Source organism: Typha angustifolia, chromosome 15 (assembly GCF_048772165.1).
Source record: "Typha angustifolia cultivar Huaian chromosome 15, ASM4877216v1, whole genome shotgun sequence".
Classification (NCBI taxonomy): Eukaryota; Viridiplantae; Streptophyta; class Magnoliopsida; order Poales; family Typhaceae; genus Typha; species Typha angustifolia.
In genome coordinates, this window is record NC_133253.1 from 22,286,074 (window position 1) to 22,300,190 (window position 14,117).

Consider the following 14,117-nt stretch of genomic DNA (forward strand, 5'->3'; position numbering starts at 1 on the left):
GTTAGTCGAACCTCGTAGTTTTGTTTTAGGTAAAGGAATGAATAGGTTCGTGGGACGAACGTCCACACCACACACAGTTTGATGTCAACTTCGTAATGGCAAACAAATACTTCTGTGAATCTTTTCACAGTTATGGCAAGATATATATTCCTCACATCGATTATTTTGATGATTACTTTTATCACCGTGATAGTTAATGGATATATTGTTTTAAAAAAAAATAGAAATTTAAAATATTTTTATAATTTATTAAAGACATGTTATATTTCCTCTTTAGCATTATTCATATTGTTAGGTTATGTAGTTAGCAAATTGGTGACTAAATAATTTATTCTGTATGAGCTCTGATATAATATATTACGGAGTTTGAAAGACTAAAGTGCTTTGAAAGGTTTTCATGAGAAAAAACTTAGAATTTTGTCCAAAGGTTTCTAACGGTGGGTATCAAACACAAAAATCAGTGTATTAAAGGGGAGTCAAACAAAACGTCATTAAATAGATTGTGGAAAGTAACAATCGAATCGTAAGTGTTTTATAACTATTTTCTGTTTCTATTGTACTTGATTTGATCTCATAGAATAGATCTATAATATTTTTCTTAATAAGGGGTTTTTCTATATAAAAATTATAATATTTGATTGTGATCTTGTATTTTATATTTTGATTATTTCTTATCTTTCTAAGTTAAATAGATTTTCACCTGTCATACCATATAAGCATTTATTATCATTGGATACCCTACAATCTTATTTAATTTTAATGCCTCAAAAATACTATTAGTTTATCTAAAATACTTCTTATTTGATTTTAATTTTTTTTTAACTTGTTACATTAAAAATATTACTCAAAAATATCATGGTAATAATTATAATGTCTAAAATTAACTTAACTAATCTAACAAAACAATATACAGAACCCTTTTATAAGTGTTGCACAAGCACAACGCATAGTTAATTCATGTACATTACCTCTATCTTAAAAACAATGCACGATGGTGTTTTGCTTTAATTATCTCCGGCTCTAATGCCATATTAGCAAATTAGTCGACATAATAAACTTAAGGTTAGTTTTGTTTAAGGTAGAAGACTGAGTTCGTGAGTACAACATCAACACCTAATTATAGTTAGATGTCAACTTCGTGCCGGTAAACAAATACTTCTGTCAATCTTTTCACAGCTATAGCTAACAATTCACGCCTTGATTACATCGATCAGCTATGACTGCACGTTTTTTTTCCTAAGCTGTGGTTATAGACTTCATTCCGCTGCAGTTGAATCCAACTATGAAATTAATTATTCGAGCTAAGTTCTTTAATGCATGGCCTCCTAGCTAGCTACATGATTCCAACGGTACTAAGTAGTTTGATCATTAATTATTTGCCACCGCTCCCATGCTACTATCATAGATCTTCAAACTATTGAAAAGAGAAGTTTGACTGCAATTATAAGTAGAGAGATACTATGGTATTCTCATCTTTTTTTTTGTCATTCCCTTTTGTAATACAGGTATAACAATGTGTGAATATATGCATAAGAATTGCTTTATCTCTTCTTCTTTTCTCCAAAACTTTTTTTTGTTCTTCTTGTACTTGGGGTAGAATTGCAATTCATATCCATATATCCCATCACATTGTTTATAATTCATTTTCTCTCTTTTATTCCATACATGAAGAGACCTGGGATGTGAATGTTTATGATGTACTCGTCCCATTTGATGCACTTGGTGTCGGTGGGAATCAACTCCCTATCCTTCTCCTTCATTGAAAGCATAAGCTTTTGCATGTTGTGGTTATCAAACCTGCATGCCCACCAAAGTTAATTACTCATCAGTAACATTAAAAGAATATATTTATATACCAACCTTCCATGGTAGAAAGTAAATGGTTCGTAGGCTTTGGCCACTCTCAATACATAAGCATACGCTCTATTGAGTTGATTGTATTTGCTCCTCATCTGAGGATGTAGAACACCTAGTAGGCGCAAAGCCTTCATAAAGAAATAGTAATGGTCATGAAATATTTTATATAAGTTGTAATAAATTAAATTTATAAACTGCGATCGTCGACATATTAACCTGAAGTGGTACTTTGAGCAGTAGTGACATGCAAATTTGGAAGACAGCCATTGTTGTCAGTTGAACTTGCTTTACCTTGATGAGACTTCCATCTCTTTTAGTGAAGGGATTCTGCACGCAGTATCTATAAGCCATGCTGATGAATTCGCCAATCGTCAGAGGATTCTGCAGTGAGGAGCCAATCTGGTAGATGAACGACGATGATTCATGAGAATGAGCGGCCAGGATCGCCATCATAGCATTCACTACCGTGTCCCCAGGGACCTGATCATCGAAATGTTATCATGAACAACGTTAACACTGTGCATGCATGCATGCAAGAAATTATGCAACAACGTATTTTGTGTATGGTGGGGGAAGATGGCACGCATATATGTATACATACCAAGTCCAAGATTGAAGTGTAATCTGCAGGAAAGTATTTTACATATCCCATGGCGAAGTTGGTGATATACATATCAATTGTTCTGCATGTAATTTTTTTTTTCTCCATAAAATATATTGAAACGTACGATAGAGCAACGTAATAGAAACATAGATCATGGTTGCAACTTTTGGGTTAACCTGACTCCCTCTATCCATCCAGGAAATGGCTCCTTGTAAGTACTCGTAATCATGGTGGGGCGCAAAATTACAAGAGGAAGGCGTGATGCAAAGGGATAGGCGAGAAATTCTCCCATCGCCTTGGTAAATCTATAAGTGTTGGACCATCCAAACAGGAGAGCCCTGGTTCAAAAGGAATTAGTGTACGTCTTTGGAGCAATCTTTGGCGTAGAACAGTCATAATATATTTTTACAGGATGTGATCGACTAAGTTGTTCGTACCTTTTCTGTCCTAGTTCTTTCATAGCAATTTTTATAGCATCTTGTGAAGCTTCGTTACGAGTTAACTCCTCTAGTGTTTGTTGTGCCAATGCCATCTCTGCCTCAATATCCAACTTGGAACATCCATTAAAGGCCTTATCCAAAGAAAGTGGTTCTTCAAGTATGACTCCTTTTCTTTCCGTATTCACATATGCTGGCGAATAAGAACAATAATAAGCACCTTGTGGGGGAAAACGAATTATAACTGGAATAGAAAGTTTATTCCTTATAAAGAACTATATAATAATAATAGAGCGCTTACCAGTTGAAATATGTAGAAGCATCTTCAAATCGATACATTTCATGGCAAAAACTAGAACATTTTTTACCCCAAAAGTGTTGATGCTCAAAGCTGTGTCATACCTACCATCGCGCATATAAAGATGATTTTGTTAGCACTTATAATTGGTAAATCTATGACAAAATAAAAATCATATGAGTTGTAACAAATTAGTTTGAATTGTAAAGACCAAATGCACATCGTAGAAAAAAAAGAAGAGCTTCCGTTCGAGCAGGATCAGTCTGTTCAAATGGATCCTCCCGCACAGTACTATTTTCATAACTGTGGGAAAGACGTTCGAACAGATTCTTGGAACGTTGCTCTTTTCGAACAAGATACGCGACAAGGGACAAGTGCAAATCGAACGTTGGAAGAGCGTTCGAACGAGATATTTCAGAGAGCATTCTATATCCAACGTTGGAAGAGCATTCGAACGAGATTTTTTAAAGAGCACTCTGTATCCAACGTTGGAAAAGCATTCGAACGAGATTTTTCCAAAAGCATTCTATATCCAACATTAGAAAAACGTTCAAACGATATTTTTTAAAGAGCTCACTATATCCAATGTAGGAAGGCATTCGAACGAACCAGTTAAAGTCTTCAAAAGTTGGAAGAGTGTTCAAACGAAATATGTGGAACGTCATTGATCGGAACCCAAACTTTTCGGACGGACCAAATCACATATGAATGATTTTGTTTGCTCCTATTGGTTTTGGTTAGGTTTTTTGGCAAGCAAATTTTCTAGGATATAAAAGGGATCTTGAAAAAAGTAGGGCACCACTCTAGGAAGCTGAAGTGAGACCAAAGGGAAGAGTGGTAAGGTCATTCCACACCTTGTCCAAAATTGAAGAAGACATTTTGAGATAGCTTCAAAAGGGGTCACCGAGGCTGAGCTACAATCTTAGGGGTCAACTAGGTTGTGAGCCAAGCATGAGAGACGATATATTAAGGGGGAGTCATGCAAAATACGTGATAATTACGGTAATTATAATCAAGTAGTAAATATTTTTGTAACCACAATATTCATAGTGCTTGGTTTTGCCTCATGAAAGAGGTACGTGGTCTTTTAATCCTCGGTTGACAAGGGTTTCTTTCACGTTAAATTTGCTTTGTTTGTAAATGCATCATTATTATCTTATGCTCAGCAGAGTGTCATTAAAGAACCATCTCTCTCTCTATACACACACACACACACACACACACACACGATGACAACGATAACGACTGAGGATGGTGATATGAGAAAAGAGTACCTATCAATGAAACTTGTAGTTGCAGCAGAATTGACGATAACATCTATCTCATCCCAGAGGAATTCTCTAAGTTTGCCATCATTTATTCCCAAATTCTCAGAAGAAATATCTCCTGCCACAGGATGCACTTTGTCCCAGAAAAATGACGAAAAGTTCTTTCCATGCTTCTCTCGCAGGACGTTGAACAATTCAATTTCCATAACCTAGAGAAATTTACGAATGGTTAGTTTCAGTAGTTACCCATTTATAATTTGATCCTTGCTAGTTTTTTATTACTCTTATTTTGCTGGTTATCTAATTGAGTATGATAATAGACCTCAGCCTCCACGCGTTGCTTGGCACAAACATCATTCTTAGCTCGCACCAACAAGAAAAGCTTCTTTACTTTTGGCTGGATTCTTAACACCTTCTCCACAAAGACTTCATGCAGAAATGAATTGAAACAGAAGGATTAATATCATTCTATAGATAATTACCAAGAAACAATTAGAAAGGAAGAGAAGTAATGCATGAGATTGATTGTGTTACTCTTTGCTATAAACCCGGTGGAACCAGTGACTAACATGCTCTTGTCTTCAATAGACTTTGCAACACCATCGATCTGATCCATATCAATGTTGGACATACTACTAATTCCTGCTCTCTAATGTACTTCAGCTCTTGCTTGGATTCTTCTTCTTTTTTTCTTTTTTGCTCCGTATTTGGAGCATGGAGATGGGTTTATATAGGAATAAGTTTGACTCGATCGATCAATTCCATAATAACTTCGATATTGACAGTATTGGAGAGAGAAGCACGAGTACAGGCGACATGTCTTTTCTGTCGTCAATCGTGTATTTAATTGCAGAGAACGATGCAGTGCCTACTTTCTAAACCTCACGTTTCCGTTATGCATTCAATTCAATGGATATATAGTTGATCTGCAACTTAATGTTCATGTACTCAAATATAGACTTGGTCAAATTTGTGTACTTTGGTTAGTTATGTATGCCCAACTTAGCAAGCTACTGACGGTGAATTATTATTGATGAGACTGGGCTAATTAATTTCTTCCTAACTACTAAGACAGGCCATAATTAACTTAGCTTATTTAACGGTACGTTTTAGTTAGGTGGAGAAACATCGTTGTCTTGAAGAGCATTCATTTGGTTGGCACTTAAACGCATTAGTGGAGAAACATTGTTTGTCTTGAAGAGGATTAGAGGAGAAATTAACATTATTTATTGCCACGGTTTAATTAGGTTGGCACATAAGAGCAGATCCACAGGCCACAGCCCAAGCTCCATCCAATAGCAAAAAGCAAAGACGGCATCTGCCCAAAATAGTGGCTATGTGTTTCTCATTCTATTCACAAACAAAGATTTGGAAGCAAAAGGAGAATCTAATAAGATATCTTCACGTGAAACTTAGACGAGACGATAATTAATTTCTCCCTAACTCCTAAGACACGCCATAATCAACTTACTTAGTTCATTTGGAAGCATTCATTTGGTTAAATTTCCTAAAGATTTAAAATTTCTTTTTATTTTTCTTGGTAACATAGTAAGGCCTATAAAATTTCTCACTTGCTCTTTCTTTTGAACTCGCTATGGAATGTGAATATCCCAATTGATGAACGTGATGTGATGTTGACGTCGATCCACCTCTTCTTCTTCTTCTTCTTCTTCTTCTTTCAAGAATAGTCCGCAGGTAAAGTTTCATTCAATTCATTAAGAAGGCCTGATACATAAACATGGACCAATTGCATCCCAATTGTAAATAAAACTGAAGCTCGAGTTACAAGAAGTATTCAGGGGTGGATCCAGCCAGCCCTCGCATGAACAATTTTCTGACGACATAAGCTGTGTCCTGTGCCACAAGAGAGATACGAGCAGATATCTGTCAAGAATCATAGGTTTTGGATCTTACCATTTCAATGTCATCAGAGTAGGTAAAGCTGAGCTTTCATGTCATAGAAACAGTACCAAAGTATTTACCAATATTGAAACAAGAAACATCTTTTTAACTCACCAGTTGAAATATGGAGATCATCAAAAAAAGAAGAAAAAAAATATATGGAAGAACTGTACATTGACAATAACATCCATTTCATTTCATAGGAAGAACTGTACAAGAAATATATCCTGTCACTGGGTACACTTTAGCTCAAAAATATTTTAAACAACTCGATCCATCTGCAAAACCTAGAGATGGGAGATGCCGATAATTGAATTAATCAATAGTTTTTCTAATCAGTAGTATATTAGTATCTTGTGATACTTGCTCCATGAAATCTAACATTACTATGGGTTGCAGCTAATTAATTAACCAGGAGTTCGAGCTAATGAAATCTGGTACCTTTCAGCCACTGGGATTTTATAAACACAAATGTACCTACCTAATTAAGTGCAGTAACTGGATTAAATTCACACCACATATATTAATTCGAAGTACAAGCATGGCGTAATCTCTATATCATCGCCACTCTTCTTATAATTATTTGCTGTACCGTCTCGAATTTTAATTTGTAAATTAAGGGTCAATTGAGCAGTGGCAAGCTTGTTGCATTCAAAATAGCTGGTTTCCCCTACTAAAAGAGGATCAGCAAGTAGATAAGGTTCATCTTTATAACTCTCCTGAGCAGATTTTATTTTTTCTTTCGTTCATCATAGATGATTATATGAATACAGTATGCTACAATTATATAAATACAGTAAGGAGAGAAGTAGGAAAAATAACTCCCTAAGAAAGATATCCAACTATGATAACAGCTCAACAATTAACAACAGATATCAAACCCCAGAGGTGGTCAAAAATATAATGTAATGTCCGTGCTGTATTTTGGTTCTCCAGCTGCTTCCTTTCTTTCCAGGTCATGTTGGAGGCACCTTTGACAGAAAAGAAATACACGAGTTCATAATGGAAAAAAGATATGTTTCCCTACTTGGAATATTAATCTAGTCAAGCAAAGAATAATGAGTGTATCATGGCCTTTGAGGAACATAGAGTACACTATCTCTATGTTAAAATAAAATGACTCTACCTTGTCATATTAATTAACTCATAATACTAGCATAAGAGACGAACTCAAAACACACATTCTCATAGCAATTAGGGGTGTAAACGAGCTGAGCATGAGCGAGCTGGCTCTAGCAATGACTCGGTTCAAAATTAATTTCGAGCCCTAGTTTGATGTTTAGGCTCAGCTCAGCTCAACTCGAGCTGAGCTAGACCAAGCCTGAATTATCACTAATGTTGGCCAAAGAATAAGAGAAAGAGAATGTAAAGAAGGGGTTGACAGGAGAAGAAGCATTAGAAAGGTGTTAGGGTCTTAGGAATAGGTTGAAAAGAAAGGAGGGTTGCCTCTCCATGTTTGGGGTTCAAGAGGAGAGACAAGTCTTGATTTTGATGACTTATAGAGTTCCCTATTTCTCTTAGTGTGTCCGAGTTGGATCCTAATTCAAGCATGGTCTCAAAAATCTAACGCTCCCTTCACATTTCCTTTATCTCGTCCTCCACCGATTGGATGCGGTGGCTCGTAGCTATTAGAGTCGGGCAACCACTGGTTCAAGCGTGATCACTCACCGTCTTCAGACCTTATGTGTGTCGCTGTCGCTGTCAAATCTGACAGTTCTGCCTCGAGATTGTTGCTAGTATAACCTCGAGAGGAGTAAGAGATATCGCGCAATGCAGCCGCAACGTCGCTATATCGAGGCTGAGGATGCTCGTTTTCTACCGAATTCCAAAGGAGGTAGGTTGCTAGGAAAGAAGTTGATTTGCAAATATCTACAAAAGAGTTTTTTTTGTAATAAATCTAAAATTTAGATGGTTATTTGCACACACAAAAAAAAAAAAAAAACTTTTTTGTTTGGTAGCAGCTTTCTATCGTAGCAACGTTTTTATTGAAAAAGAAAACGTTGAAAAATTCAGTGCTTTACTAGGAAAAGAGTATAAATAAAACGTGGTTATTGTGATTGAGAATTAATCGGAACTTAATAATTTGGATGAAAGTCCAATCAAACCTAACAACCAACAAAAGAATCCTAAAACCAATCAAGCAACAATAAGAGGGGAAGAGAAGTGCACAGAAAGATAATCATCCAAGCTTTGGATTTATTGCGAAAAAGGTCATCCTTAACTCCTCTTTTCTTGAGAACCTATCTCCGTTGGAATTTTGATAGAGAACGAGCATCCTCAGCCTCGATAATAGGACGTTGAGGTCGCGTTGTGCGATGTTTCTTACTCCTCTCGAGGTTATACTAGTAGCAATCTCGAGGCACAACCGAGTCGGGGTTGGCAGCGGTAGTGACACACGTGAGGTTTGAAGACGGTAAGCGGTCGCGCTTGAGCCGGCGGCGGCCCGGCTTTGGTAGCTACGAGTCACTGCATCCAATCAATGGAGGACGAGGTCGGAGGACAGGATAAAGACGATGTTACGGGAACGTTGAATTTCTGAGGCCAGACTTGAATTCGGATCCGACTCGGACCCGTTAAGAGAATTAGGGAACTCTATCTCTCCTCTTGAACCGCAAATATGGAGAGGTCGCCCTCCTCTCTTTAACCTATTCCTAAAACCCTAACTCTCTTCTTGTGCTTCTTCTCTCTTCTTTGGCCAACATTAGTGGTAATTCGAGAAGACCGCAAATTCCAAGCCGGTATGCTTTTTTAATCGAATGAACACTCTCTTCTTTGTAGCTTTCTTATTTCTTTGTTTGCGTTTTACTTTTGAATATAGAATTGACGTGGATCTCTTATTGCTTTGCATGCTCATTAACTTCAATGTGTATTGGTAGGGAAAGGCAAAGGAGGATGGTGAAATCAGATGCTGCGGTTGTAGTGTACGATCGTTCCAGTTCTTTTGGTAATGGATCTCGGCGCAGGAAATTTGAGAATGAACGGGATAACTTCATGGTATTATGTGAATTTCTTGTTTTAATCCAAAATTAAAGGCTAAACTTGATGCAATGTATGACTCCTTGTTAGCAATTTATTTGTTTCATACCATAGAGAAATATGGAATCCTGCATATATCTTGTACTTGCTTTATTAATTGCTTATGAACCTATTGTGGCTGTGCTTCTACATTTGCCTCCTTTAGAAAACCCTTCTTCTCAGCAGAGTAATTTACTCAATCATTCGGTGTAAAAGTAAAATATTAGGAGGATTTTTGAAGCAAAGAGAATTCAATTTGTTTAAATTAGATAAGAAAAAATTGCCCTCCATATATTCTTCTTTTACTCTTTTACTATTATGAAAAGTAATTGCTATGCACTTACCCTGCATTCAAATATCATAAAAGGATGTGAAAAGATGTTTTACAATTGCTTTTTCCAATCAAACTCTTTTTTAATGTATTTGGCTTTTCCGAGTTGTTCATGTGCTTTTTGGAACACATTAGGAGTTTCTTTATTGTTGCCTTCATTGACCTACTTTTCGAAGTTTTCAGAACTTGATTATTATAAAAATTGCTATCATTCATTTGATTTATTTTCTTTTGCAGTCTTCAAATCTTGTAGATATGTATTGTAAGCCAATTTCTACAGAATTCGTTGGTCAGTCTGATGTGGAGAATGAAGACATGGATATAAGAAAACTACTAAAAGATATTGAATACCTAGGTAAGTATCTGATATCCATGTTTTTAATATCTTTCTGAAGCTTCTTCTCTAATGTTTATTAGGGATTATTACACAACCATATCATTGGAACATAGCAATCAAGATCTGGCCGAGAAGAAACCCTTGTAGTCACATGCTGCCATCATACTTCATTCTTTTTAATCTGGTGATATCCTTCTGGTGTTCTTGAGTTTATGTTATATCACAATATATACCTTGCCTTCTCCACCTGAATCACCACAATTTTGAACTAGACTATTATTCTTTTTTTTTCATGTGTTAATTCTTGTGTCAAGTCCAAGATCTCAGTTTCTCATTTGTGCAGCTGTGTTTTATAAATGAAATTATATTAAAATATCATGGTGTAAATTGTATTTATTGTGTCATACGCTGCTCTGTAGGAAAGCTTGGTGAAGCAAAATGTAGATTTTAGTCAGTAATGCCTTTGAATTAGAGATTCAGTGAATAACATGGCCAATATAAAGGAAGTAAGACATTGAAACATAAGTCTCAAGATACGCATATTTCTAAGATATAGCATACTAAAGTTATATTTTTGGTTAAAGCGTTAAACCAATATCTCACTATTAGCAGAAGGATAGGAAACCCATATAGTTTTCCTTTCAATTTAGCAGCCATTAACATATGTCACTATATTCGGGATATTCTTGAAAGCATACATTTTCAGCCATTGTTATAGTTCTTACTAAATTTCAGGTAACCATATAGTTGCTATTCAGGGGGTCAAAATAAACGAGTGGCTCGGCTTCGGCTTGAGCTTAGCTCATCTCAAGCTGAGCCGAGTCTAAACTTATTTTGAGGCTTGATTTGAATTTCGAACCGAGCCTGAATCAGAGCCGGCTCACTCATGCTCCGCTCGATAGGCTCGTTTATACTTTGATTGCTTTCAAATGATGGCAATTTCTATGCAGCTACAAAATATATATATTAATTAGCAAGTACGGTAACTTGTCTATCTCTCTCTCCCTTGATCCTTTTTCTCTTTCCTCTGTGTTTGTATATATATTCTTTTTCACCATCATTCTACCACTTTAGGGATTAGTCAAATCCAATCTTGTTTAGCAAGCAACATCAGAGCAAAGACAATAATTCACAATTTAGATATGACAGCTTTTCGAAAATGTTCTCATCGAGCACACACAGAGTACCGAGTACTCAGCATGGTCCATTGTCGTTTAGAGAAATTGCAAAACATCTGTCGCTTACACCAGTGAAGCTCCATTGTGCCATGCTCACTAAAGATGCCATCAAGGCTGCAGTGAAAGACTCTGAAGCAAAGGAGGCCAAGATAGCACAAAATGATGGGCCTGCTCCAACCCAAGAAGTTGCTGAAGCTTCATAGTCGCCCTCGTCGGCGTCAAATCTTGCTGTGTTCATGATCTCCTCTGCGATCTCGCCCTTTCCGAAGCCAAGGAGGACGGCTACCTCACATCGCACCAACGACGAGCCCTCCGAAGCGAAGCCGCCGCCGCCACCTCCTTCTCCACCTACATTTATCAAGCTCGAGTTTAGCTCGAACTCGATTTAGTTCGATTCGAGTTGAGCTAAGCCGAGCCTAAACATCAAACTAGAGCTCAAAATTAATTGAGTCGAACCCATGCTAGAGCCGGTTCACTCAAGCTCGGCTTATTTACACCCTAGTTGCTATGAGAATGAGTGATTTGAGTTCATCTCTTATGTTGGTGTACTCTATGTTCCTCAAAGGCCGTGATACACTCATTATTCTGTCCTTCTTGCTTTGCTGGACTAGATTAATATTCCAAGTAGGGAAACATATCTTTTTTCCATTATGAACTCGTGTATTCGTTTTCTGTCAAAGGTGCCTCCAACATGACCTGGAAAGAGAGGAAGCAGCTGGAGAACCAAAATATAGTTTCTTTCGGTGGAAAGGTGAGTTTTTTTGGGACCTCTTGCCATCTGTAAGCGACAATTTTGTTACCTTAACTATATTTCATGCTTTTGTTAGACAGCCTCCTAAGAAGCACCGTACTCCGTTAAGTGTATCAAAAGTGGCTATGAAGAATCAAAAGAAAAGAGAACAAAAAAAATTGGAAGAGGTAAACTCTGACTGTATATATTCTTTTTTTTCTACTCGCATGCATCTTGGTGATTGACATATTGAAAATTCTCCATAGGACATGATACTTGGCCGATTTGGTAACCGTGGTGCTAAGAAAACCAAAGAACAGAAGACCAAACCAGAAGACAGAGCGCTGAAGGCAACTGAAGGTCATTTTAGGAAAGGTGTCCTGAATGTGAAGCATCTTATGTCATCCAAACCATCAAATAGTGATGATGGTCCACAGAAGAAGATGAGGAAAGGAAAAGGGAAGAAAAAGGGCGGGAGAAAGGGACGCTAAGTTTATCCTTGTTGGTTCTGTATATCTTGTGGGAAGAATGGTTGATTCATAGCAAACATCTTAAAATCCTTTTGTGAATATGTTATGCGTGAAAGAACAGTAAAAAGAAAGACAAAAAAAAGAGAAAGAACAGTAAAATTCCAGCTTTTAATGCTTCTTGGTGATCTCATATTTTAGATTTAAAATATGACACTATTATTATCCCTGAAAGAGGATTAGAACAAACACTAAATTATTGAAAACTGAGGTGAATTATTGTCATTCCAAAATACTATCTATTTAGATTCCAAAATATTAATAGGATGATATATTAATTTTGTTTAGTTTTATAAGTTGAACAAGAAATAGGCAATCCTCTAAAACTTCGATTCAAGTTCGACGCAAAAGAAAGAAAACTTCTTAAATTATTACACACGTCACATCCTTCTTTTATCCGATATCTTAGACAAGATCATAGAATATCCTCCAAGATAAAAGAAAAAAAAGGAAAGAAGTAACACAAATGGAAAGGTTGTATCTACGTGATTATGGCTGGATAAGAGTACGAGTCGTAGATTGTATAGTCTTTTTTTTAATATGGTATATATGGTATTTATTTCTGAAAGATATTTGCCTGACAAATAAGGCAATGCTCTTGATCGCAGGTAATAGAAGATCTCCTCTTAACTTTCCTAAATTTAGGCCTTAGAAGACTGGGTTAATTGATATCTCGGACTCAGCACTGGGAAAGTTGCTCATTATAAATATGGGGCTCAAGACCTTCAACTCTGCATTAGATCAGCAAGTTCAGAAGCTAGTATTACAACACAAGAAGAGATGGTTAATTCGAAGATCACATCGAGGTTATCTTTTACCCAACCCATTGTGTTTTGTTCATAAACTTAATGTTGGAATTTAGTACGTTGAGCAATGTTAAACTAATTTTTTTAGCTTAATCTTGAGATTGGACCATGATTTATCGAGTAGCAATGTAGCATTAATGAAATTAATACCTGTACTGTGGATATGAGTATGTGGTCAAAATATTTCTAGTTCTGCTTACCTTTTGCTACGATTTATCAGTATACATATACATAGATAAACACCTGCATTCATACGTACCATACCCATGTAATGATCTACCATCTAGGTTTAATTTGATACTGAATCTTTATTTTTTCGTTCAGATTAAGAAAATTAATGACTAAATAATTCTAAATGTCAGTATATGGATACATAAAGCTTTTGTGTAATGAACTATGAAATCCACGAAGTATGGTTACTATGGTATATTAACTAATACGATGATGGATTATGCTACTGCTGCAAAATAGTTTACACGCAAGACAGATGCTAAGAAGAATGAAGCATGACATGTTTTATGTTTAATCTAAGATGATAAACTAATTATCTTGAAAAATATTAAAACCATTATATGGAACAACCAGTCTCAAGAAAGTTAGGCTGATTTTAACACTAGAATATTTGTAATTCTTCTATATCTCTAATGAATAATCTATCATAATAGCTTACCTCCTCCTTTCTCATACTTCTGTTATCTCTGGCAAATATCAGATTACGTATTTAGTGGCACAATAACTAGATTTGAGCATACATCAGGACAGCCTCTGCGCAGATTTTTTGTAGATGATTATACAAATACAGTATTCTACGATTACACAAATACAGT

General features: G+C 36.3%; 2 protein-coding genes across 2 annotated transcripts; one reads left to right on the plus strand and one right to left on the minus strand.

The window, feature by feature from the left end:
• Positions 1-1,441: 1,441 nt before the first annotated feature.
• On the minus strand, positions 1,442-5,148 carry LOC140778771 (probable fatty acyl-CoA reductase 4). Its single transcript, XM_073123633.1, has 10 exons — positions 4,999-5,148; positions 4,787-4,890; positions 4,471-4,673; positions 3,200-3,300; positions 2,899-3,091; positions 2,638-2,799; positions 2,459-2,540; positions 2,074-2,337; positions 1,861-1,985; positions 1,442-1,797 (listed from the first exon to the last, which is right to left on the minus strand). The coding sequence occupies exons 1-10, from the start codon at positions 5,093-5,095 to the stop codon at positions 1,641-1,643; spliced, it is 1,488 nt and encodes a 495-aa protein (XP_072979734.1). The 5' UTR covers positions 5,096-5,148; the 3' UTR covers positions 1,442-1,640.
• Positions 5,149-8,469: 3,321 nt separating this feature from the next.
• Positions 8,470-12,603, plus strand: LOC140779509 (uncharacterized). Its single transcript, XM_073124594.1, has 6 exons — positions 8,470-9,104; positions 9,243-9,360; positions 9,950-10,067; positions 11,908-11,978; positions 12,059-12,145; positions 12,224-12,603. Exons 2-6 carry the CDS (start codon positions 9,259-9,261, stop codon positions 12,446-12,448), a joined length of 603 nt encoding a protein of 200 aa, XP_072980695.1. The 5' UTR covers positions 8,470-9,104; positions 9,243-9,258; the 3' UTR covers positions 12,449-12,603.
• The last annotated feature ends 1,514 nt before the right edge of the window (positions 12,604-14,117 follow it).